The following is a 27,597-nucleotide window of genomic DNA, read 5'->3' on the forward strand; positions in this document are numbered from 1 at the left end:
GTATTATGTGAGTTGTGGGTTTGTCATAAATGGCCTTTATGATGTTGAGATATGTTCCCTCTTTACCCACTTTGATGAGAGGTTTTTTTTTTTTTTTTTTTTTTTATTTTTTTTTATTTTTATTTTTTTAGGCAAGAGCGCGAGGGCCGCGAGCGCCCGCGAACCTCCCGGGCCAGCCCCCGCGCCGAGGGTGGCGGAGGACACGGACGCGCATTCGGCGGCACGCGCGTGCCGCCGGCCCCCCCGGCCCCGCACGGCCCCCCCGGGAAAGGGGCCTAACGACGGGGCCGGCCCTGCGACGTCCCCCGGGACCCTCGGTGCGCACCCGCCCCCCCTTACACCCCGTCCCAGCCCGTGGGCGAGGAGGTGGTCCTCGCCCACGGCGGGGTGGGGAGGGGCGCGGCGCGCCGAGGCTCGGGTTCGTGGCGCCGCGAGGGGCGCCCCCTTCCCCCTCGTCCCCCTCTTTCCTCCGGCGGGACGGGCGCCTTCCCCACGACCGACCGACCGGCGCGGGACGGTCCGGGGACGTGCGCACCGAGACCCGCCGCCGCCGCCACCAACCACCTCCCGCCGCCGGTCAGCCACCGAGGGTGTCCTCCTCCCCACCGAGGAGGCCGCCCCCGGGGTGCGGGGTGGTGTGGGAGAGTCCGGAGAGCGAGGGAGGGAGGGAGGGAAGGAAGGAAGGAAACGGACACGCCGAGCCCGCCCCCGGGGCCTCGCCGCCACCCAACGCCACCGCCACCGCCGCCGCCGCCGCCGCGGCGGGTGGCGTGAGCGACCGACAAACCCTTGTGTCGAGGGCTGACTTTCAATAGATCGCAGCGAGGGAGCTGCTCTGCTACGTACGAAACCCCGACCCAGAAGCAGGTCGTCTACGAATGGTTTAGCACCAGGTTCCCCACGAACGTGCGGTGCGTGACGGGCGAGGGGGCGGCCGCCTTTCCGGCCGCACCCCGTGTCCCAGGACGAAGGGCTGATGAGAGGTTTTTTTATCATAAATGGATATTGAATTTTGTCAAATGCTTTTTGTCTACTAAGATGATCACATGGTTTTTGTCTTTCCTTTTGTTAATGTGGTGTATCATATTGACTGAGTTGTGTATGTTGAACCATCCATCCTTGTGACTCTGGAATGAATTCAACTCGATCATGTTGTATGATCCTTTTTACGTATTGTTGGATTTGGTTTGCTAATATTTTGTCAAGAATTTTTGCATCTATATTCATCAGCGATATTGGCCTATAATTTTCTTGTCTTGTAGTGTATTTGTCTGGTTTTGGTGTCAGGGTGATGGTGGCTTCATAGAATGAATTTGGGAGTATTCCCTCTTCTTCAATTTTCTGGAATAGTTTGAGAAGGATAGGTATAAGTTCTTTGTAATTTTGTTAGAATTCCCCACTGAAGCCATCCAGTCCTTGACTTCTGCTGCAGGGAGGTTGTTTTGTTTGTTTGTTTTTGTTTTTTTAAATTACAGATTCTACTTCACTTCTAGTGATCAGTCTGTTCAGATTATCTGTTTCTTCTTGATTCAGTTTTGGCAGGCAGCTGTATCTACAGCCAAAGGGGCTTGTCTCCTCTGTGCAGGGGCCCAGGACTGTGACTTCCAGTCTGTGGCTTGACCTACTCACTCCCCAGGGTAAGGGTCCACGGGTGCAGACCTTCTCATCCTTTCAGATCCCTACTCAGGGTGGAAGTCCCAACCCTATGACTTTTTTCCATCCTACCCAGTTACGTGGAAATCTTTCTTGCAGCTTTAGTTGTATAGGAATTCTTCTGACAGTTTCCAGTTCCATGAGACTTGTTCCACATGTAGGTGAATTTTTGAGTTGTTTGTGGGGGGAGGTGAGTTCCACATCCTCCTACTCTGCCATCTTGATCCAATCCCTTTTCAACTTTTGACATCAGGTTACGTTGGCCTCATAAAATGAGAGGAATATGAGGGTTTTTTTCACAATTCTCAGAAAGAGGAATAAGTTCTCAGAAAGAAAATAAGTACTGTTGTTACTTATTTCCTAAAACTTTGGTGGAATTTACATGGATAGCCAATTGAACTGGAGTTTTTGGCAGTTGAGGGTATCTATGAGGCAGGCGTCCAAGCTTTCTCATACAAGTGTAGGTTCTTCAGAGGCTTTGTAATGACTGTCACCCTGACAGTAACTTTATAAGGGAAACATGCTCTCTAACTGACTTACTTATTCCAACAACCTTCAACTCCTGAACCTGGCAATACACCTTCATAGCTCTTAATTTTGGCATTACCTTGTCTTTGTAGGTCAGTCTCTAAGTAGGGAACCCTGAAAATGGCTTGAGCTCAGCCAACTTCCATAGTAACTACCCGGGTTAAAAGATAAGCATATATTCTTGCCATATCAAACAATGGGATTATCAGCTGTCCCACACTCCCTTCCTTTCCTCCCCTCATCCATGGACTGTTCCTGCCAGCTTTCCTACCAAAGAATTTTTCAGCCAAGAAGCAAGTCCCCAATATCATATTCACATACATCTTCTACCCCCCACCCCAAATCTAGGAACACAGTTTTTTTTCAGGTATTCACCCTTTCAGCTGGCTTCAAGGAGTTCTCTTGGAGCTCATGAGACTTAGCTTAGGGGCAGACTGGGAAGTATAGAAATAGAGCCAAATATATATTTTTTAATGTATTATTTGATAAAAGATGATTCCAAATTTAGAGGGGAAAGATGAAATATCCAGGAAGTGGTATTGGCATAACTCTTAGTCATCAGGTAAGAAATAAAGTTTAATCCCTATTTCATACCTCACACCTAAATAAAATCCAGATAAAGACTTAAATATAATTAAAGAAACAATGATATAAGACAATATTCTTCATTATTTTGAAGTGAAAAAGGCTTTTCCAAGTACGACACAAAATCCAGAGCCATAAAAGAAAAAAATAGAATTTAAAAATTAAATTAAAAATTTTTAAATTTTTGCATGGAAAAAACCATCCTAAACAAAGTCATAAAAGAAACAGAAGAAAGGAAAATATCTGTAGGTTACATCATAGAGAAAGCTAACTTACTTACTATGTAAACATTTTTCACAAATCTAAATGACAAAGACAACAACTCTGCCAAAAAGTGGACAAAGAATAGAAACGGAAATGTCACAGTAGAGAAAAAGATGTCCAATTTCACTTAAGATAAAAGGAAAGTGTTAATATTATAGTAATATACTTCCTTTTACTTAAAATGACAGGGATTAAAAGTTTGGTTATATACTATTGTTAGAAAGGTTGTAGGGAATCAGGTATTCTCAAACATTGCCGGTGGGAGTAGAATTTGGTACAACTTCTATGCAGGGCAACAACCTAGGAATAAGGATTAATTAGAACTAAATTAGCTTTTAAAGGGAATACAATCCAGCTTTCAAAGATAGGATGTCTGACTGGATTATGCTGTTCTGCACTTTCTACTGACTCTTAGTTTAGCCTGTCAGAGGAAATGAAAAATACTTTTTGGAGAATGATAACATCATTTAGAACCTCAAATTATCTCTATAATATTCATATATATATGGGAGTATATAATGTTCATATAATGTTGAATTAAAAAAAACAAAATGGAAACAAAATCAAAAAACAAATGTAGGTTACATGAAGTCAATATAATGTGACCAAAAACCAAGACAAATGCTAAGCTAGAAACCAGTTATGGAGTTATCAAACACATATTTAAAGTAACTATATTCGACATGTTCAAGGAAATAAAAGACAAGAGTGATAATTTAAGAAGATAACAGAAAGCTTTAAAAAGAGCCAAATGGAAGGTCTAGAACTAAAAGATAACTGAAATTGAACTCCATGAGTCAATCTACCATTAGATTAGAGATTAGACAGCATTGAAGAATTAGTGAACTTTTAAAGGCAAGTCAGAAGAAAGTATCCAAAATGAAACACAAGGAGGGAAAGGATAGAAAAGACAAAGCAAACAAACAAACATGTATGGGTGTATTATCCTAACAACCTCATTAAAAGTGGGGATACTATTAAAGTTTGACATCAAGAAAGAACACAGAATCACAGTTTATATTTAAATTATTATTTTTCTTAGTACCATTTTCAATCTAATAAAAATCCAGGTAAGAGCTTCTTTCCATTTTTAGGATTTCACTTAAGTATTTTAAAAGAAACATTTAAATATATCAAACATATCAGATAAATAATACAAATTAGAAGACTGTTTAGCTACTTACATTCCATATGCTGAGCTTACAGCAAGGCTAGTAATCTGTTGTGGAGGTTCACCATCCACCCAGACCAACTGAATAACAAGTTCCGCTTGATACCCTGGAGGCATCCGCACTGGTCGTGTCTTAACACTAGAAAACAGAGAAAAAGTAATTGCATCATATACAGTTCAAATACGTATGTTCATGCTTATTTTCAGAATTTATAACAAATCTTCCTACAGAAATATACAACACCAGGCATTGAGGACATTATGCAGGTAGGCAGTATCTTCTCTAGCTTTCTCAAAATAAACCAAGACATTTGTGATTTCTTAGCCTTTCCTTTAAGTAGCTTTTCAGTCAGATCCACAACTTCACCTGGCTTTCATCAGTTCCTTTTTCTCTTGTCATAGTAGTATTTTTAATTATTTTTATTATTTAATTATTTTTCTTACATAATATTTGTTACATATATGTAAGTTATAATGCATAACAATAAAAACTATGACCACTAATCTACCACCCGACTTAAGAGTTCAACATATTCAAAACCTGAATTCCTGCTTTCTCTATAAATTTGCTCCACTTGCAGCCTTCTCTATTCCAGCTGATAGCAGCTCTTATCCTTCTAGTTATTGAGTTAAAAAACCTTAAAGTAATCCTTGACTAATATTCTTATACCTTACATCTCATATCTCACATCCAACCAATTATCAAATGTATTGGTGCTACCTTCAAAATATATGCAGAAGCTGACCACTTTTTATAATACTTTAGTACTGCTACCATCCTAGTTACAGTTGACAAATAAAAATATGGGATATCCATTTAAATCTGAATTTCAAATAATAAATAATGGGTTTATTTTGTTTATTTGTTTGTTTTTACTGTATTTCCCATGCAATATTTGGGATACTGATACTAAAAATGTTCACTGTTTCTCTGAAATTCAAATTAGTGTATCCTCTTCTGTTTTGTTTGGTTCTGTTTGGCTAAATCTGCCAGACCTTCACATTATCTCTAGGTAGGTGCAATAGCCTCCTTATTGGTCTCCCATCTTTTACCTTTCCCTTCCATCCCAAATCTACCCTCACCATAGTGACCAAAGTGACCAGTTTAAAATTTAAGTCTGATCATACCACTTCTGTATTTAAAACCCTATAATCATCCCCGTTTAATTAGGAATAAAAGTCAAGGTCCTTACAGTGGCCTATAATTTGCCCTCTATTACCCATCTGACTTCATCTCCTACTACCCTGTCCTCTACCGCCCCCACCATCCTTTCTTTTTCTAGCTACACTGACCTCCTTATATGCCAGGCACTTTAAGACCTTTGCTCTAGCTGTTTCTGCTGCCTGGAATACTCTTCCACCAGATATTCTTCAGGTAACTCCCTCATCTACATTTGGTTTAAGTCTCATCCTCCTAATGAGGCCTATATGACCTCATACAAAGTCAAAAGAAAATCAGATAATTGCACAAACATGTGTATATTGATAAGAATTGTAATATTGCTAAAAATGAAGAGCTGGCAGTGTTGAAAGGCTTATTTATTAGCTTACATATATGGATATCTAAATCCAGCAAAGGAAAGTCATTTAGGGATGGATGCCAACATATAATTTAGTAAAGCATAGATTATATGCAACTCAAGGACCACTTGTAATATACTGTAACTTAAAGAATAATATACTTCTGCTGCTTGGTCCTTTGGAGCTTATAAACATTTAGGATTATACTGAATCCCTTTGGTTCTCTTGATAATCCTTAAGATTGTCACTACTACTTTAAAAGTCTGCATTAAATGCTACAACACATGGTATTGTTTACTTCATCTCCACTGCCATATTTCTGCTGATTTGACTAGTTTTTCTCTTTTATCCCTATCTTTTATATTTTTAAAATTTTATAGAAGAATACTCAGGTCATTGCAGGACCCACTTTAGTGATGGGTCTTCTTAGCTAATAAATCAATCTACAGTGCTTTCTTAAGCTTTAATTTTTTGTTCTCTTTCTGTCTTTCATTTTAATATAAATCAATTAAGTGAAGCAAAGTGATACGAAGGAAAAATTAAATGTGTAAAATTATAACATTATGAAAGTTTTACATTTGCTAAAGTTTAATGATTTTGTTTCCCCTTCATAGATTTTCCTCTCAGTAATGCCTACTTATAATTCCTTTTTTAATTTCACAAGAAAAATTTGGGGTGCAGGACAGAAGCAATGATTACAAAAGTATAGCAACTGCTAATTGTATGGTAAGCTTATTTTTCTCCTGAAACCTCATCTTTAAATTTTCCATAAGTGTTTTTATAAGAAATGAGGAAACTAGTTATCCACAGTTTCTTGAGTAGCAGACTCAGATAGTTTCATATGAGGCTCAGAGAAATTCCTTGCTTAGGCTCAATTCTCCAACCAGCTAATACTAGAAACATTTGGTTTGACGATGTAGAAGCAGTAACTGGTAACTTAAGGAAACTGCATTCTTTTGTACCCTATTACCAGAAAGCATAAAAACAAGATAAACATTACTATAGGCTTGATTAACTTTAAGTTTTATTTGAGCATGACACTAAACTTTGTTTAGATATACTGAGACAACGTAGTTTATTACAAAATAGTATCAGTTGAAAAAAGAGAAAGAAATATTATGCAATATCCTAGTAACCATGAGAGAAAGCCTTTTTTCTGACATAGTATTCTTGTAGTAAACTTGGTTTTCTTTGATTCCAAGAAGGCTTATCAGTTGAGAAGTACCAGGCAAGTGGCAAGTTTCTGCTCTGCCCAACGTTTTCCCATTCTATCAAAGCTATGTTTTCTTTAGGGTCGGTCAGGGAAGGAAATATATTAATTAGTAATGAAGAATGGAAATATTGTGCCCTCTTCATAGATATTCCAAAAAAAAAAAAAAAGAAGACAAAGGTACCGCTTGGTGGACTGTAGACCACTTGACAACAACTTAATTAAAGAGAAGGATGATTTTATTTGGCACAATTTCAAAGAATTATACAATTAACATGTAAAATTTGTTTAAAATTTGGTAGCAACTCTTACTTGAGGCATGGGATACTATCCTTCATTACTCCTTCACTAGCCACAGTGTTAGTGCTCCCAGAAAGACTCCTTGAAGAAGGAAGCTGGGATGAGAGATCAGGAAATGGAGGACTTGTTTCTGGTTCCGGGGTAATAATATCTTCAATATCATACTGAAGTCGTACCTCTAATGACTTAAAAAAAGAAAAATCAAGTTTTGATTTAACCTAGATTTTCATAACAATCACATTAAAATATCTGGTACTCTTTCAGTAATTATTCATTATTTTTTTCAGATTAATTAGTTCAATTCATAGTAAAGTTGAGATACCCCAAACTGAATTAAATAATAAATTATATAGAATATTCAATGGCATTCGCAAAAAAATGTAAATTTTTTTAAATTAATTAATTTATTTATTTATTTATTTATTTATTTATGGCTGTGTTGGGTCTTTGTTGCTGTGCACGGGCTTTCTCTAGTTGTGGTGATCAAGGGCTACTCTTCGTTGTGGTGTGCGGGCTTCTCAGTGCGGTGGCTTCTCTTGTTGCAGAGCACGGGCTCTAGGCATGCGGGCTTCAGCAGTTGTGTGGCACACGGGCTCAGTAGCTGTGGCACATGGGCTTAGTTGCTCTGTGGCATGTGGGATCTTCCTGGACCAGGCTTTGAACCCATGTCCCCTGCATTGGCAGGCGGATTCTTAAACACTGCGCCACCAGGGAAGTCCCTAAAATGTTTTTTAATTCCTCAGAATTATAAGAAAATACCTACCAGTGGAGATAAATTTTCTGTATAATAAATATTCCTTAAGATAAAGTATAAATTACAATTCCATAAATGATAAAATAAAAGAAGAAATTGGTCATGGTTATTCCAATGAAAGAAACTAAATTGGATGTGTGTGTGTAAAAACAAACACACACACAACACACAAATTGTTATTTGTACAAAGCTTCTGAGCTTTAAAAAACCTTCATTCAATCTTGACTTTGAATTACTTCAGTATAAATTTTCCAAAATAAATTCCATATTTTTTTTGTTTCATTAGTTTAGCTCTTATATAATTTCATTACCTTGGTCAGAACTGCTTAATGAAAAACATATGATAATTTATACTGGAATAAAAGGTGATCCAAACCCTTTTTTTAAAAGCTGAAAATGTTTTAAAATTACTTTATGACTGCATTCAATGCTTAAATAAAATCAATTTTATAACATAAACATTCACTTTTCAATGTAAAAATAAGCATTTTTGAGAATGAAAACAATTGCTTACAAAAAGTGTAATTATGGAGTAGTGAATACAGCAATATTATCAAAATGACTGTCATAATTATCTTAAAACTTAAAACCTCTGGTGACAATAACAATTACCAATTATTGAGTGCTTACTAAGACACTCTGCTAATGACTTTATATAATCATCACAAGAACTCTATGAAAGTGGAATTACAATTTCTAGTTTATGATTATTTTCTATTTTTCTATTTTATTTACACAGGAAGTTATATGAGTGATGAAGTTGAGACTTACCCAGACTATACTACTGACTAATGGGCCTTGTGACTTGTTCACAATCACACAGGTATTCATTGGTAAAGCCAGAATTAAAAGCTAGGCTCATCTGACTCCAAAGCCTGGGTTTTAACTAATATATACTTTAAGGGCAATGTTTAGTTTTAGCCATTGAAGTAAAAACAGTTATACATAGGCCTTTAATAGATAATCTTTATTTTCTGATAAAATGGTAAAATGGACTGGGTAGAGAAGACCCATTATCTATAGGTGCCTTAATTTAGATTTAATTTATCCCATGAGAGCATCATTATTTTGAATAATTAAATTATTTCATCAGTTTAAAAATTAAGATTACATAAGGCAGCCCCATAATTATTTCCACCCTACAAATATGTTGCTATTTAAAAAATCATTCAAAGTAATCTTATTGTAGTTGAGAAATAATCATTTATGGCAATTAGTTGGCAAAAAGATAAATTTTTAAAAATTTTAATAAAGATATAGGACAAAGCTTGCATTAATTTGACATTTATATATAAAATAAATCAGTAACTATCTATATAAAACCTATAGGCATAATCTATCCTATTTAATAATACTAAATTTTGATAGAGAACTGTTTTTGTCATTTTAAGCCAAACTGTTTTTTAATATGTTATACTAAGTAACAAGAACAATTAAAAATTCTATGAATTGGATTACTGGCCACATACTGTACTCTTGGTGGCTTAAAACCATACCAAGCACTAGTCAAGATCTATGATAACTGTTTTGTTTTAATAAGTCTAAGTGTGAAAGTTAAATTTTAAATGACTTACCGCTATTTCTGTTGTAATTTCATGTCTGCTGAATTTATAAATTATGACATATGCGGAGACTCCTGAGACACAGAATATTCTGCTCTCTGGACACCAGTAGATCATCTGAATGGCATATGGATCTTCCTCTACAATTTCACATGTTTGTTTTCCTTCTCCTACCTTCTGTTTTTCAAACACTTTTGAAGTTTTTAGCTTGTACAGCATCTGCAGTGTTACTGTAAGATATTGAATCATAGTTATCTTCTAATTTGAACTTAATTCTTAGATGTTGTCGAAGCCTTTTAAATATATGTATTAAATCACAAAAGTAAAACCCAACTGAACAAAATAAACTACATTTTAACAAGGAATCATTCAATGTCATGCTCTCATATCAGTACCATTTAGCTGGAGGAAGACTACAGGGAAAAAAATAAACATTTATTGAACATATACTATATACCAAAGAACATGTAGGACCTTTGTATGCATTGTCTCATGAGTTCCTCAGAAAAGCCCTGCGAAGTGAGTATTTTTATCCTTGTTTATTGACAAAAATACTTGGGCTCAGAAACTTTTAAATGAAACTACTGAGCCTATTTCTCTTAAGGGAGACCCCTCAATACTATTACACAATTTTTTCCTTTGATTGTTAGATGAAAGGTTGATGCTATTCTTCAAGGGTTTATTCCTCTCGACAAATTTTTAGACACTCCTTCAGATGAGAAACATTTGTAATTTATCAGTACCAGTTAGCAATATTGGGAGTCCGATGATCTGGATTATTTTAGAAAGAATCTTTTCTGAGTGGCTCTGTGTTAGGAAATGGTCAGTTGTAATTTCTAAAAAGTCTGGTTTTGTGAATTGTTTTTGGGAATATTTATTTGGGGGAATATTATTTCCATTTTAGAACCTGATGATAACTCTGCTATATAAAAGCTCTGATTCTACAAAGGATCCTTGAGAAACATTCGAAAACTCTAGGAGTTCCTGCCAAAAGTGCATAATCTGAACCTAATCATGAGAAACGTTAGTCAAACACAAATTGAAAGAGATTCTACAAAATAACTGGCCTGAACTCCTAAAAATGTCAATTTCAAACACTCAGCAACCATTCCAGACTAAAGAAAACTCAACAGATATGATAACTAAATCCAACAAATAATTCTAGATTTTCTTTTATTATGAGAGATATTATTGGAACAACTGGCTAAAACTGAGTCAGATGTGGAAGTTAGATAATAGTATTGTATGAATATTAAGCTCCTGATTTTGATAACTATAATTTGATTATATAAAAGAATGACCTTGTTTGTAGGAAGTATACACTGAAGTATTTAGGGGGGCATGTACTGTTAGAAGAGCATGATGTTTGCAACTTACTCTCAAATGATTAAAAAAAGCTATATATATATGTATATATTTATGTGTGTGTGTTTGTGTGTGAAAATGGAGGGAAGAGAGGAAGACTAAAAGGGTGGGGGAGGACAGGAGGGAGGGGGAGGGAGGAAGTGGGGAGGGAAGGGGAGAGAGAGAGAGAGGGAGCAAGTGAGTGCTAGACTGAGAGCATGCATTCGGGTAGGAGGGTGGGTGAAGGGAACACATGCATACATTGACATTTGGGGAATCTGGCTGAAGGCTATACAACACTTCATAGTATGTTTTTATGATTTTGCTGTAAGCCTGATGTGACATGGAAATATTAAAGAATATTGCAGACATAATTATTTAACTTTGAGTTAATCAACAGAGATTTTCCTTAGTAGGCCTGACAGAATCAGGTGAGCCCTTTAAAAGAGGGATCAGGGCCTTCCCTGAAGTTAGAGAGACACTCCCTTGCTGGCCTTGAAGAAACAAATCACGAGTTTTAAAGCTGCAAGAAAATGAATTCTGCCAACAACCACAAAAGCTTGGAACAGAACTCTGAGCTGCAGGTGAAACTGCAGTCCTAGCCAACACCTCAACTGCAGTCTCTGAGACCCTGAGCAAAGAACTCAGCTAACCTGAACCAGATTCATGACACACAGAAACTGTGAGACAGTATATGGGTTTTGTTTTAAACTGCTAAATTGTGGTAATTTAATACTCAGCAACTGAAGATGAATACAGTTGACCCTTGAACAGTGTGGGTTTGAAATGCATGGGTCCACTTATTCTCAGATAATTTTCAGTAGTAAATACTACAGTACTACACAATCTGAGGTTGATAGAATCTTCAGATGCTGAACCACAGATACAGAGAAATAGTGTATAGTGAGGGCCAACTATAAATTATACCCCAACTATAAGTTATGCTCAGATTGTGTAGAGGGTTGGCACAGTCAATCTGACTGACTCCCATGTTGTTCAAAGTCAACAGTACACATATTAACATAAACTCAACTTTCAAATTTGGTATAACCTCATTTCCTGTACTGGACCTTATCCCACAAAATTGGCAAATTAAGTGATATTTCTCCAATGACATCCATCGATTTGGAGATATGCCCTTATAATTGATTACAGTAAAAATATTAAACATGATGCAAACCTTTGTAACATATGTTCTGAATGTAATAAAATAATATTTTATTTAAAAATTAACTTCTTAAAATATTATTGTGCATGCTTAAGGGTGGTATGCACTTCAGTCATTAGAGTGTTACAGCAAAGGAGTGACTCAGGTGGTGGGAAACGAGCAAAGATGTTTGCTCGTTGTAATTGTAACTATACAATTAACTGTGTTCATGGAACAAACTCAGATTTACATGAAAAGGTTCATAAAAATTAAAAATCTGTTGTCCTTTGGAATTTCCCCCTGAACAACTGATCTTTATTGTGTGAGGTCAGAAAGGGCCCTCAGATTTCATGGCTTTAAATCTTTTAATCATTTTCTCTTGCTGATGCCTTGCTCCACTGCTAAAGGACTCTAGATTGCAGACGAAGATTATCACTAATGTTCAACCTTCTTCCCTCTGCTTTTCTGTTTATCAGTCTTTCTCAGTTCACTTCTATAGTTTCAGGGATCACTTCTATGCTGCTTCTTCATTAGTTACCATTCTTGACTGTTCTGCCTACCTGATAGACAGTTTTACTTGAATTTCCTGGTGTTCCAACAAAATCCAAACTTCCAGAACTCTTCTGTATCATTATTTCCAAAGAGTTATCTCCATCTTGATGGTTACTCAGAAACTTAGAGACATTGCTCACTTCTTCTTCTCTTCCTAGCCCTGACTATCAAAATCTTAACTATCTCCCAAAACTCACATTAAATGTCACCCCATCAAAATACCCTTCCTGGATCTACCTGGTTCAAATAAATCTCCCATTTCCAATAAAAAATAGAATTTGGGTTGTACTACATTTAGAGTTCTTATCATATTGTTTGCCCTGTAAGTTTTCTGAAGGGTATGTATGGGTATAATCAAGTCTTAAATCTTTGCATGCCCTTCAGCATTGAGCAGAGTACCTGTACTCCTTAAATTATGTAATTCTCAAGATTTCAAAAGAAGTTTTACATTTATCAAATTATTTCTTTTGATTCTCACTGACTTGGTACACAAGTGGCAAAGAAAAGTGAAGACTAGTGGGATAAAAGCACTTTCCAAGAGTGAGGAGGTGAAGGAAATTCCTTGAAAAGAGTTAGTCTGACAAAGTTTGGTACTTTTTCCAATGTATATTACCTCATAAATATAATAGGTTGCTGATAAAGAGTGATTTCAGTTGTGTCTGTTTATATCACAGAAGAAAAGCACAGTAGAGTTAATACTTTAAACTGATTCAATAATATAGGAAATGCATTTTTGTAACACAGCTGTATGTGTATGCTAAATATGTATCAAAAATATTAACTGTCCAAACTAAAAAGTGGTGAATGGCTATGAGTAAATATTAACCAAGTGTTTCCTGTAATATAAGGAGAAACTTAAAACTTACTTGCAGAAGCATCCCAAAACTTTATCGATCCATCTGCATGACTAGATAAGAAATAAATTAGCATTAAGTATGGTAAATAAAAAATCATAATTGTTCTAAATGTATAAAAACTTGAATTACTATTAAAATTTGGTTTAAAAATACCATTTCAATGAAAACTAATGTATGCTAAACCATTTCTAAGCTTAAAACAATGGTTTATTTTTTAAATACCACACAAGAATCTAAATTTTGGAAAAAGACAATAATTACTTAGATTTATTGTAAGAATATTTTATATGTAATAACAATGAAAACTGATCTGTGAAGAATGAACAGTATAATTTTATATAAAATTGTTTACACTGAATAAAAAGAGACCTGAGTTAGATTACATTAAAATAATTTTGAAATGAATATCACAGCAAAATTAAAGTGGAGCATCAAAATATAAAAAGCAAATCCTTAAACTTATCTAGAGTTGTATCATTATTTGGTAATAGGTATAATGGTAATTCTATAAGAAATCGTCTACAAATAATCGTCATTTCCCCAATGACTAATGATGTTGAGCATCTTTTCATTAGCCATTTGTATATCTGTTTTTGAAAAAGTCTATACAAATCCTTTGCCCACTTAAAAAAATTGGTATATTTGTCTTTTTGTTTTTGAGCTGTAAGGGTTCTTTATATATCCTGAATACTAAACCCTTATCAGATATGTGATTTTTAAAAGTTTCTTCCATTCACTGTTACCTTTTCACTTGATAGTGAAGACCATTTTATCTATTTTTTTCTTTGTTGCTTATGCTTTTTCCCCCTTTTCTTCAGTACATTTATTAAATGCATAATTGCATGAAGCCTGAGCTGTGTATGGGCCGTTAAAGGGTTGAGTGCATAGCTAAAACTAGGAAAACTGCTGCCCCTTTCTCATGTTGGCAGACCAGCTACTGCTCATAGTTGGGCCAGTTCTATGGCCTGCAAGGAGTGGGTAAATATCTCACAGTAAGATTCTGCTGAACTGGAATGGAGCCAGGAGTGAGGGCACTTAGCCACCCTCCCAAGGAAGTGCTCTTATAGCCTATTCTTCCTGGTGTCCAAGCTCTTTTGCTCTGAAGACAGATGGGTAGCTTACAGGCTCTCTTCTGGCTGGGATGAAGCAGGTAGATAATAGAAAAGAAAGCCAGAGAGACTGGAGAAGGGAGACAGGAGTTGCTTTTTATTGACTTGGTCATGGGTTCCATAGTGGAGCCCCTTTGTGTTTAGGAGCATTTTTCTGCTTCCTTTTTTTTTCCCTGAAAATTCTCCTGCTGCCTGAGCTGCCATGCTAGTAATCCAGCATCCATTTCCTATAATTTCTATGTTTTGGTGTAATATCTAAGAGCCACAGCCACAATCATATTCAGGAAATATTATCCCTGTTTCCTTGAGTTTTATAGTCTTAGCTGTAAATTTACATCTTTGACCATATTTGAGTTAATTTTTGTATATGCCATGAGGTAAGGGTGCAACTTTATTCTTTAGCATGTGGATATTCAATTCTCCCAACACCATTTGTTGATGAGATTATTGTTTGCCCCATTAAATAGGCTTGGCACCATTGTAAAAAACCAATTAGTCATAGACGTATGGTTTTATTTCTGGACTCCCAATTCCATTCCATTAAATTATAAATCTAATCTTATGTCAGTACCACACTGTTTTGATTACTGTAGGTGTGTAGGAAATTTTACAATTGAGAAGTGTAAGTCCCTCAATTTTGGTCTATTTCAAGATGATTTTGACTATTTTGGGTCACTTGCCATTTCATATGAATTTTAGGATAAACTTTTTTCATTTCTGCAAAAAGATCTTTGGGATTTTGATATGAATTGTAGTGAATCTGTATATCACTTTGAGATATTGCCATCTTAATAATATTGCCTTCTAATTCATAAACATGGAATGATTCCATTTATTTGTGTATTATTTAATTTTTTTCAGCCAAGTTTTATAGTTTCTAGTGCACAAGCCTTTCATCTCCTTGGTTAAATTTATTTATAAGTATTTTATTTTTTGATGCTATTGTAAATAAAATTGCTTTCTTAATTCTCTTTGCAGATTGTTCATTGTTAGTATATAGAAACACATTAACATATATATGAGATTATGTCATCTGCAAATAGATATAATTTTACTTCTTCCTTTCCATTGTGATGTCTTTTATTTAAAACTGCAACAACAGCAACACTCAGAAAACTAGGAGTAGAATAGAACTTCCTTAACCTGGTAAAGGGCATTTTTGCAAATGCCCTTTTATTTTTCTTGCAAATGCCCTTTTATTTTTCTTGCCCAACTCCTCTGGCTAGAATTTCTGGTTCAATATGAAATAGAAGTAGCAAAAGCAGAAATCTTTGTCTTGTTCCTGATCTCAAAGGGAAAGCTTTTAGTCTTTCACCATTGAATATGACGTTACCTGTGGGTTGTACAAAAATGCCCTTTACCAGGTTGAGGAAGTTCCATTCTGCTCCTAGTTTTCTGCATGTTGCTGTTGTTGCAGTTTTAAATCGTGAAAGTGGCGTTTAATTTTGTCAAATGCTTTTTTATGCATGAGATGACTATGTGTTTTTTCCCCTTTATTCTATTAGTGTGGGTATTACATTGATTTTTGTATGTTGAAACACTCTTGTTGTATTCCTAGGATAAATCCCACTTGATCACGGTTTATAATCCTTTTAATATGCTGTAAGATTCAGTTTGCTAATATTTTGTTTAGTATACTTGAATCTATATTTATAAGGAATATTGTTGCAGTTCTCTTTTCATTCAGTGTCTTTGTCTAGTTTGGTATTAGAATGATGCCTCAGATAATGAGTTAGGACGTTTTCCCTTCTATTTTTTGGAAAAGTTTGAAAAGCATTTGGTGTTATCTATTTAAATGACTGGTAGAATTCATCACAAAGCCATCTGGTCCTGGTCTTTCCTTTGATGGAAGGTTTCAATTACTGATTTAATCTCATTACTTGTTATAAAGCTGTTCAGATTATCTATTTCTTCTTGAGTCAGTTTTGATAGTTTGTGCATTTCTCAGAATTTATTCATTCATTTAAGTTATTTAATTTGTTGGCAAAGAACTGTTCACAGTATTCTCTTATAATCCTTTTTATTTTTGTAAGATTGATAGTATTATACTCGTTTTTCATTGTGAATTTAATAATTATCCCCCCCCTTTTTTTTTCTTGAGTCACTCTAACTACAGTTTTGTCAATTCTGTTGAACTTTTCAAAGAACAAACTTTTGGTTTCATTGAATTCCTTTATTGCTTTTCTATTCTCTGTTTTGTTTATCTCTGCTCGAATTTTTATTATTTCTTATATCTGCTGGCATCAGTTTTTCTTCTAGTTCCTTAAGGTGTAAAGATAGGTTATTGAACTTTCTTCTTCCTTTAATGTAGGTGATTACAGCTATAAATTCCCCTATGAGTACTGTTTTTGCTACATCTCCATGCTGTTATTTTTCTTTTTATTTATCTCAAAATATTTTCTAATTTCCCTTGTGATTTCTCATTTGGTCTGTTGGTTGTTTAAGAGTGTGTTGCTTGATTTCCATACATTTATGATTGTTCCATTTTGTTTCTTCTGTGTTTCTTGACAATCTTGCACACACCTTTAGCAACTTTATTATTTATTTCCATAAACCAACTTTGGCTGTGTAAATCTTTGCTATTGTACATTTTCTATTTCATTAATTTTTGTTCTTAACAGTATTATTTTCCTTTTTAGTTTTGGGGGAATAATTTTTTTATCCTTTTTAACTTCTTAAGATAGATAATTAGATCATTAAATGTTAGTCTTATTAACATGCATGGGTATAAGCTTATATTAACTTATATAAACATATAACATGGGTATAAGCTTACCTCTAAACATAGATTTAGATGTATCCACATGTTATGATATATTTTAGTTTCACTATCTTTCTGTTTGTGATATATTAAAATTTTCTATTGTGATTTGTTTATTAACCAGTAAGCTAGTCGGGAATAGATTGCTTAATTTTGAAAACTTGTGAATGTTCTTTATATATTTTTGTCATTTGTTCCTAGTTTAATTCCCCTGTGGTCAGAGAACATGTTATATATGATTACAATCCTGTGACATTTATTGGCACTTTTATTATGGTCCTGCATATGGTCAATTTTGGTCTGTGTCTCATGTGCACTTGAAAAGAATGTACATTCTTGAATTGTAGAGTGTAATGTTTTAAATATGTCAGTTAAGTCAGACTTGTTAATCATGCTGTTCAAAACTTTCTTTATTGTTATGGATTTTTCCTTTAATTTTAAAATCAGTTGCAGAGAGAGGTTTGTTATATTTTCTTCCACTTATTGCAGAATTGTCTATCTCTTTGTATATTTTGGGGCCCTGAACTCAAAATTCTTATGGATTCATCCTTTTATTATTTTAAAATAGTCCCTTTTACATTTGATAATACTTCTTGCTTTAACGTTTACTGTGGTAGGCAGAATTCTAAAATATTCCCCAGGATTCCTGCCTTCTGGATAATCCTGTATATTCTCTGGGACTGTGGATACAATAGAGAATATATCACTCCCATGACAGTTATGTTGACTTTAAGAAAAGGATACTATTTGGGTGAACCTATCACATGAAACCTATAAATATAGATCTAGAGGTCAAAGATGAAAGAATTTTGAAATTTGAAGCATGAGAAGTACTAGATGCATTGTTACTGGCTTGAAGTAAGAAGGGGCCACGTGGCAAGAAATGCAGGCAGCCTTAGGTAGCTAACATGCTCTCCCCCCATGACACCTAGCAAGGAAATTGGGAGCTCAGTCCCACAACCACAAGGAACTAAATTTTTCTAATAAAAACAATGAGAGGCAGATTGGAAGCAGATTGGAAGCAGATTTTCCCTCAGAACCTCCAGATGACAACTCAGCCTTGTTGACCCCTTGATTTCAGTCTTATGGTACACTGAGCAAATATCTCAATCATACAGTGCCAGATGTCTGACCTATAGAGATGTGAGTTAATAAATGAGTTTTCAGCTGCTAAGTTTGTGGTGATTTGTTATGCAGCAATAGAAAACTACTTCACTGATATAAGTAGAGGTGTACCAAAATTTTAAATCGTTCATGTTACAATTTTTCATGTATTTACTTTCAAATTTTTAGTATACATATATTTAATGTGTCTCGTAAGTGACTTAGAATTTTTTTTTTATTTAGACTGACAGTCTTTGCTTATGATTGCAGAATTCAGTCAAATTATATTTAGTGTAATTACTGATACACTGGAATTTAAATCTGCCAACCTCACAATTATATTCTATTTGTCTAACCAATTCTGTATTCTTTCTCTCTCTTTTCTGTCCTTTTAAGGAATAATCACATTTTAAAATATTACTCTATTTTATTAGTTTTTGAGTATTATATTCTTGCACTATTATTTTAGTGGCTAACACAGATATTACAAAACTGACCCTTAAATTGTTGATCCTTAAATTGTTAATTTTACACCTACCCAGACAAAGCAAGAACGTTAAATATTTTATCTCTACTTTCCTTTCTCCCACCTTTTGTGCTAGCATTATGATATATTTTCATTCTACATCACATTATTAAAAATTATTGACATTTTAATACTTATACCAAAACATAATATTATTGCTATTTATTTAGATTTATTCTTGCATTTACCTTTTCCTGTTGTTATTATTTAATTTCTGCATTTCTATTTTTCTATCTGGTATTGTTTTCCTTCTATTTAAAGCACTCACTTTAATTCTCTCAACATTTGTTTGAAAAAAAATTTGCCTTCATAGTTGAAGAATATTTTTGCTAAGTATGAAATTCTATATTAGCATTTTTCCCAGTAGTATAGAGATTTTATACCAATATCTTCTCTTTTCATCATTTCTGTTAAAATATCAACTCTCAATCTTATTACTGTTTGTTTTATTGTAAAGTGTCCACCTCTGGCTGCTTTTGAGAATTTTTTCATTACCTTTTGTTTTCATCAGTTTTACTACAATCTGTGTAGATGGTTTTCCTTTTATTTACTCTGCTTTCAGTTTTTAGCACATTTTGAATTTGTGTTCTCAATGGAAAAAACCTGAGCCATTATCATTCAATAATTTATTCTGCTTTATTCTCTCTCTCCTTTCTGTTTGTGTCTCCAGTTACATATATGTTCAAACTTCTTCACCAAGTATCGTATATCTCTTATGCTTTCCTTTTTTCTCTGTGATTCCATCTGGATATTTTCTACTCACTATCTCCCAGTTTACTAATCCTTTTTTCAGCTGTCACTACATGCTGTTAAGCCAACTTATTTAGTTCTTATTTTCAGTTATAATAATTTGTTATATAATGATTTTTTTATTGTGGTAAAAAACACATAACATAAAATTTACTATGTTAACCATTTTTAAGTGTATAATACAAGAGTATTAACGATATGCACATTGTTGTGCAGCAAATCTCTAGAATTTTTTCATCTAGAAAAATTGAACTCCACATCCATTGAACAACAACTCCCTTTTCCCCTCTCTCCTGAGCAACTACCATCCTTTCTGTCTTCTGTCTTTATGAATTTGTTTATTCTAAGTACCTGATATAAGTGGAATCATGCAGTATTTGTCTTTTTGAGACTGGCTTATTTCACTTAGCATAATTTCCTTCTGGTTCATCCATGTAATAGAAAGATTTCCTTCTTTTCTAAGGCTAAACTAAATAGTATTCCATTGTACACAATGCATTTAAGAAACCCATTCACTGGGGCTTCCCTGGTGGTGCAGTGGTTGGGAGTCCACCTGCTGATGCAGGGGACACGGGTTCGTGCCCTAGTCCAGGAAGATCCCACATGCCGTGGAGCGGCTGGGCCCGTGAGCCATGGCCGCTGAGCCTGCACGTCCAGAGCCTGTGCTCCACAACAGGAGATGCCACAGTGGTGAGGGGCCCGTGTACCGCAAGAAAAAAAAAAAAAAGAAACCCATTCATTTTTTGATGGACATTTATGTTGCTTCCACTTCTTAGATACTGTGAATAAATGCTGCAATAAACATGGATGTGCAATTAACATGGAACACCTTTGACACCTTGTTTTCAATTCTTTTGAATACGTGCTTAGAAGTGGGATTGCTGGATAATATGGTAATTCTAATTTTAATTTTTTGAGGAAACTCCATATCGTTTTCCATAGCAGCTACCTCAGTTTACATTTCAACCAACAGTGAACAAAGGTTTCAATTTCTCCACATCTTCACCAACACTTATTTTCCTGTTGGTGCTGCACAGTGCTATCTTAACAGTTGTAAAGTGATATCTCGTTGTGGATTTGACTTGCATTTCCCTGATGAGTAGTGATGCTGAACATCTTTTCATACACTTATAAGTCAATTGTGTATCTTTGGAGAAATACCTAATTCAAGTCCTTTGCCCATTTTAATTGAATTGTATGTTTTTGTTGTTGAGTTACAGGAGTTCTTTACATAGTTTGGATATTAACCCCTTATCAGATATATGGTTTGAAAATAACCTCTCTGACTCTGTAGGATGTCTTTTCACTCTGTTGATTGTTCCCTTTGTTTCACAGAAGTTTTTAAGTTGAGGTAGTCCCATCTGTCTATTTTTGCTTTTGTTGCCTGTATTTTTGGCGTCACAACTAAGAAATAATTGCCAAATCCAGTGTCATGAAATATTTCCCATTTTCTTTTGGGTGTTCTTTAGTTTCAGGTCTTAGATTTAGGGGTTTTTGTTTTCAGTTGATTTTGTGTATGGTATATGGTAAAGGTCCAATTTCATTCTTTCACATGTACAAATAATGTTTTACCAACATCATTTGTTGCAGAGGCTATCCTTTCCCCTTTGTATAGCCTTGGTATCTTTATTAAAGATTTGACCATATAGGTGATGGTTTACTTATAGGTTCTTTATTCTGTTTCAGTGGTCAATATCTCTGTCTTTATGTGAGTACCATACTGTTTTGATTACTTTGTAATATTTTTGATTAGCTTTGTATCATGTTTTGAAATCAGGAAGTGTAAGGACTCTAGCTTTATGTTGAATCAAGTTGTGTGAGTGGGTATCCTTCCTTTGTTTCTGATCTTAGAGGGAAAACTTTTAGTTATTCACCATTGAGTATGATGTTAGCTATGTGCTTTTCACACATGACCTTTATGTTGTGGTAATTTCCTTCTATTACTAGATTGTTGAATGTCTTTTATCATTAAAGAGTGTTGAATTTTGTCAAATGCTTTTTCTGCTTCATCTGAGATGTTCATGTGGTTTTTGTCCTTCATTTTGTTGGTGTGGTATATCACACTGATTGATTTTCATGTTGAACCATCCTTGCATCCTGAGGATATATCCCACTTGGTTATGATGTATAATCATTTTAATGTGTAGTTGAATTTGTTTTGCTCGTATTTTGTTGAGGATTTTTGCAATATAGTCACTGGGGATATTGCTCTGTAGTTTTCTTTTCTGGTAGTATCTTTGTCTGATTTTGACATCATGTAATGCTGGTCTCATACAATGAGTTTGGAAGTGTTCCCTCTTCAATTTTTTGAGGAGTTTAAAAAGAACTACTGTTAATTCTTTAAATGTTAGGTAGAATTCTCCAGTTAAGCCCTCTACTTCTGGGCTTTTCTTTGTTGGGAGACTTTTTTTATTACTGATTCAATGTTCTTACTGATTATAGGTCTGTCAGATTTTTTAATTTCTTCGTTATTCAATCTTGGTCAGTTGTATGTTTCCAGAAATTTATCCATTTCTTCTAAGTTATCCATTTTGTTGGCATATAATTGTTCATAGTAGTCTCTTATGAACCTTTTTTATTTCTGTGGCATCAGCTGTAACGTCTCCTTTTTCATTTCTGATATTTGTTGAGTCTTTTCTTTTTTTCTTAGTCTAGCTAAGAGTTTGTCAATTTTGTTGATCTTTAAAAATCTCAGTTTTTAATATTTTCTGTTGTTTTTCTACCCTCTATTTTGTTTTTATTTCTGTTCTATCTTTATTTCCTTCCTTCTGCTAAATTTGGGTTTAGTTTTTTCTAATCCCTTGAGGTGTACAGTTAAATTGTTGATTTTAGATCTTTTTTTAATGTTGGCATTTACTACTATAAACTTCTTAGAGGTTTACTTGTAAACCTCTTAGTTGTGCTTTTGTTGCATCCCATAAGTTTGATATGTTGTCTTTATCATTTTTCTCAAGACATTTTCCAACTTCCTTGTGATTTCTTAACCCATTGGTTGTTCAAGAGGGTATTGCCTAATTTCCACATATTTTGCGGATCTTCCAGTCTTCCTTTTGCTATTCATTTCTAATTTCATTTCATTGTGGTTGTAAAAAAATACTTGTTATGATTTCAATCTTCTTAAAAATTTTAAGACTTGTTTTATGGCCTAACATGTGATCTATCCTAGAGAATGTTTCACGTGTACTTGAGGAGAATGTATATTCTGCTGTTGTTGGGTAGAGTGTGCTATACATGGCTATGAGGTCCAATTGTTCTATACTGTTTTTCAAGTCTTCTGTTCCTTATTGAACTTCTGTCTGGGTGCTCTATTCATTGTTGAAAGTGGGGTATTGAAAACTCCTACTATTTTTGCACTATTTCCTATTTCTCCCTTCAATTCTGTCAGTGTTTGCTTCATATATTTGGGCGTTATGTTGTTAGGTGAATATACATTTATAATTTTTATTTCTTTTGGTGAATTGACTATTTTATCGTCGTATATTATCCTTCTTTGTCTTCATGACAGTTTTTGGCTTAAAGTCTATTTTGTCTGATAAAAGTATGCTCACCCCTGATGTCTTTTTTTGTTAGCATTTGCATGCAATATCTTTACCCATCCTTTCATTTCAGGCTATGTACACCCTTATATCTAAAGTGAGTCTCCTGTAGACAGCATATAGTTGGATCTTGTTTCTTTTTCCATTCTTCCACTCTGTGTCTTTTGATTTGGGAGTTTAATTCATTTATCTTTAAAGAAATGATAGTATAGGACTTACCACTGCCATTTAAAAGTTGTTTTATGCTTATATTGTATTTATTTTGCCCCTTGTTTCCTTTCTTGCTGCCCTCCTTTAGTTTCATTGATTTTTTATAGTGACATGCTTTGATTTGTTTCTCACTTTCTTTTGTTCATATTCTATAGGTATTTTCTTTGCAGTTACCTTGTGTATTACATAAAACATCTTATAGTTATACTGATCTATTTTAAAGTGACAACTTAACTTCAATTGCATACAAAAACCCTACTCCTTAAGTGGGCTACACTGCCCTGCCCATTCCAATACCATGTAGAGCAGACACCGATGTCTTCCCAAAGGCAAAGGGACTAAAGACTGGAAGCAACTCTCACCGAGGTACCCAGCAGCCTTGGGCTTAAACCTGGTCTAAACTTAGAATCACCTGGAGTTAAAACAACATGGATGCTCCCACCCAGATCAACAGACAGACTCTATGGGGAGGGCACAGGTGATGTAATTTCTAAATACTCATCATGTAATACTAATGGGAAACTGCATGGGAACCACGTAGCAAACATTTCTTCTGATTCTTTAAAGTGCATACAAATTTGGAGGGAATCAGGACCCCACTCTAAGTTATGATTCTCCTGTGGGGCTCATGAAATGGCACCTTTAACAAGTTTTCTTATTGGTGCAAATATTACTCCTTCAGGCCCGTATTCAGTAGCACTGAGCTAGAGATATCAGGCATAGCACATCTGAGACCACTGAGTAGTTTGAAGACTTCAGGTAAGAACTTCCAGAAGTGCAGTTTCCCTGGGCCTGTTTCCTAGCGGCTGAGCTCCTCCTGGCATAGGTGTGGCCTTGTTGTTGCCTAGGGTAGATGCTGCTGGATTAGTGGAAATCACATGGTGGATTTAGGGTTTAGGGTTGTGTGAGGGGTCGCCCTTAGAAATCTACCCCAAAATACCCTTAGTCCTCAGGGCCTTTAGCCCCCGCTCCTCTCAGGGCCCACTTGACCCACAGGAATCCCCAGGGACAAGGCATGACCACCTGTCCTCAGGTGAGCTGAGACTCCATACCCCAAAAGATCCAGAGCATGAAGTTGTTTACATCACAGATCTGTTTGAAAATAAACCAAAGGTTTCAGTGGAGGGTGGATTAACATTTTGTGTTGGGAATGGACAGAAGCCTTTGAAAATGATGCCATGAATGCATATTTGAGAATTAACAAAGGAAGATGTGATCTATGTTAAGCAATACAGCACATTATAACTGAAAAACCCTACTCCTTTCTCTCTCCCCTCACTTTATGTTAATGATGCTGTAAATTATCAATACATCTCTTTATATTTTGTATCCATTAACATAGTTTTATAGTTCTTTAAAATGCTTTTATCTTTTAAATTCTACACCTGAATTTAAAGTGATTCATGCACCACCACTACAGTGTTACAGGATTCTGTTTTTGTCTGTGTATTTACTTTTACCAGAGAGCTTTATATTTTCATATGCTTTCATTTTGTTGTCTAGTGTTCATTCATTTCAACTCAAAGGACTCCCTTTAGCAATTCTTGTGAGGCAGGTATAGTGGTAATAAATGGTTTCTTTTTTTTTTTTTTTTTTTTTGCGGTACACGGGCCTCTCACTGTTGTGGCCTCTCCCGTTGTGGAGCACAGGCTCCGGACACGCAGGCTCAGCAGCCATGGCTCACGGGCCCAGCCACTCCACGGCATGTGGGATCTTCCTGGACCGGGGCACGAACCTGCATCCCCTGCATCGGCAGGCAGACTCTCAACCACTGCGCCACCAGGGAAGCCCTGGTTTCAGTTTTTGTTTATCTTGGAAGGTCTTTATTTCTCCTTTATTTTTGAAGTACAGTTTTCCAGATATAGTGTCCCACGGCTGGCTTTTCTTTCTTCTTTATGCACTTTAAATATATCATCCTTCTCCCTTCTATCCTGTAATATTTCTGCTGAGAAATACAATGATAATCTCATGACAGTTTTCATACAGATAATGAGTAGCTTTTCTGTTGCTGCTTTTAAGATTGTTTCTTTGTCTTGGACAATTCGATTATAACGTGTCTCGGTGTGGGCCTCTTTGGGTTCACCCTCATTAGAATATTCTGATACATATCCAATGAAAACAGAAGTCCATTTACCTCCTCAGATTTGAGAAGTTTTCAGCCAAGATTTCTTCAAATAAGTTCTCTGTCCCATTCTCTCTCTAGTCTTCTGGGACTTCCATAATGCTATACTGGTATGTTTGATGGTATCCCATAAGTCCTTTAGGCATTTGTCACTTTTCTTCATTCTTTTTCCTTCTGTTCCTCTGACTCAGTGATTTCTTATTACCTATCTTCAAGTTTGCTGGTTCTTTCTTCTGATTAAATCTGCTGTTATTCCCTTCTAGTAAAATCTTCAATTCAGTTATTGTATTCTTCTCTTTAAGAGTTTCTTTCTGGTTCTTTTTAATAGTTTCTATCTCTTTGTTGATATTTTCATTTCATTCATGCATCATTTTCCTGATTTCATTTAGTTGACTACCTGTGTTCTCTTGTCATGCATTGAGCTTCTTTAAGACAGCTATTTTCTTTTTCTTTTCTTTTTCTTTCTTGCGGTATGCGGGCCTCTCACTGTTGTGGCCTCTCCCGTTGCGGAGCACAGGCTCCGGATGCACAGGCTCAGCGGCCATGGCTCACGGGCCCAGCCGCTCCGTGGCATGTGGGATATTCCCGGACCGGGGCACGAACCCGTGTCCCCTGCATCGGCAGGTGGACTCTCAACCACTGCACCACCAGGGAAGCCCAAGACAGTTATTTTCAATTGCTTGTCAGGTAATTCACAGATATCAAATTCTTTAGGGTCAGTTTCTAGATAATTATCTTGTTCCTTTGATTGGATTGTGTTTGCCTGTTTCTTCCTGCACCTTGTTATTTTTTACTGTCAATTTAGCATTTGGAAAACAGCCACCTGTTATGGATGGCTTTATACAGGAGAAGACCTTCTCCAAGCTCAAGATCCTTGGGGTCTCTCAAACCTTCAATGGGGATGCATCTTCTCTGGGACTGTATGTGTAATTTCCCAATTAGAGAGGTTTGCTGGTTTCTTTTTCAGGAGCTTGCATCTCTTGCTCCTTCTATTATCTGTCTTAGTTCTGCACGTTTCTTGGCACTTCAATAAGCCACTGAGCTCTCTTTTGTTCTCTGCAGCCCCCAGGCATCCAGGTTCCATCAGTACTCTGACTCAGGGGAGATAAAAACTCTTTGGAAGTCCCCTGAAAAGTGGAACACTGGATGTACAGTCTACTCCACTACTTCCCTCTCATGAGGGAAGATTCCTCCTGAACATGAGTTGTGCCAATTTGGGGAAGAAGCTGATATAGTTTAAATAAAATGGCTGTTTTTACCAGTTTCAGTGTGGCTACTCTTGGCTTTGAGCTCCCCTGGGGTACTATGATTTCCTAATTGGTTTCTAGAGTTTTCATAAAGGTTTTTGGACCATATATTGTTGTATCAGTGTGTCTGTGGGAGAACGAGGTCTGGGGCTACTTATTTTGACAACTTGCTGATGTCACTCTCCATTGATCCATTGATTCTTTTTTTTTTTTTTTTTTTTGCGGTACGCTGGCCTCTCACTGTCGTGGCCTCTCCCATTGCGGAGCACAGGCATCCTCCCAGACCGGGGCGTGAACCCGTGTCCCCTGCATCGGCAGGCGGACTCTCAACCACTGCGCCACCAGGGAAGCCCTCCATTGATTCTTTTATAAAGTATTTTTCTGTCCTTTTTCTCTAAACCTGATTATACTGTGGTATTTGAAATGAGTGTATTGTTAATGGCATAGCATTGGTTTATGTTTTTTAATCCACTCTGCTAATCAATGCATTTGAATTGATGTATTTAGACCACTTACATTTATGCCTTAACACTTCCATGATTAATTAAGTCCATCTTTTTTTTATTTCTTTTCTGTTTTTCTCTCTTTTATTGTCACTGTTTTTTCCCCTGCTTCCCTATAGGTTAATTGAATTACTTTAATACATCCATTTTTATGTGTCAATAATGTTTTTCAGTGTATCTCTTAGCCCAGATCTTTTTACAGCATTGCTTTAGGTACGGCATTGTAATATTCATTTAACTTGTCACAGTCTACTGGTGTTATCATACTACCATTTTAAGGG

The 27,597-nt window shown here is 35.8% G+C and overlaps 1 protein-coding gene across 4 annotated transcripts in view; it reads right to left on the reverse strand.

Moving 5' to 3' along the window:
* Positions 1 to 27,597, reverse strand: part of STXBP5L (syntaxin binding protein 5L) — a gene marked incomplete at its 5' end in the record, with an annotated part of 378,190 nt that overhangs the window by 135,843 nt on the left and 214,750 nt on the right. For all 4 annotated transcript variants that reach the window (XM_079705005.1, XM_079705003.1, XM_079705004.1 and 1 more), the window contains 4 exons: positions 4,215 to 4,340; positions 7,245 to 7,417; positions 9,561 to 9,778; positions 13,458 to 13,498. In XM_079705005.1, the coding sequence (XP_079561131.1) occupies positions 4,215 to 4,340; positions 7,245 to 7,417; positions 9,561 to 9,778; positions 13,458 to 13,498 (558 nt within the window). The remainder of the gene's footprint in view (positions 1 to 4,214; positions 4,341 to 7,244; positions 7,418 to 9,560; positions 9,779 to 13,457; positions 13,499 to 27,597) is intronic.

This window comes from Hyperoodon ampullatus, assembly GCF_949752795.1.
Source record: "Hyperoodon ampullatus genome assembly, chromosome: 5".
NCBI classification, from domain to species: Eukaryota; Metazoa; Chordata; class Mammalia; order Artiodactyla; family Ziphiidae; genus Hyperoodon; species Hyperoodon ampullatus.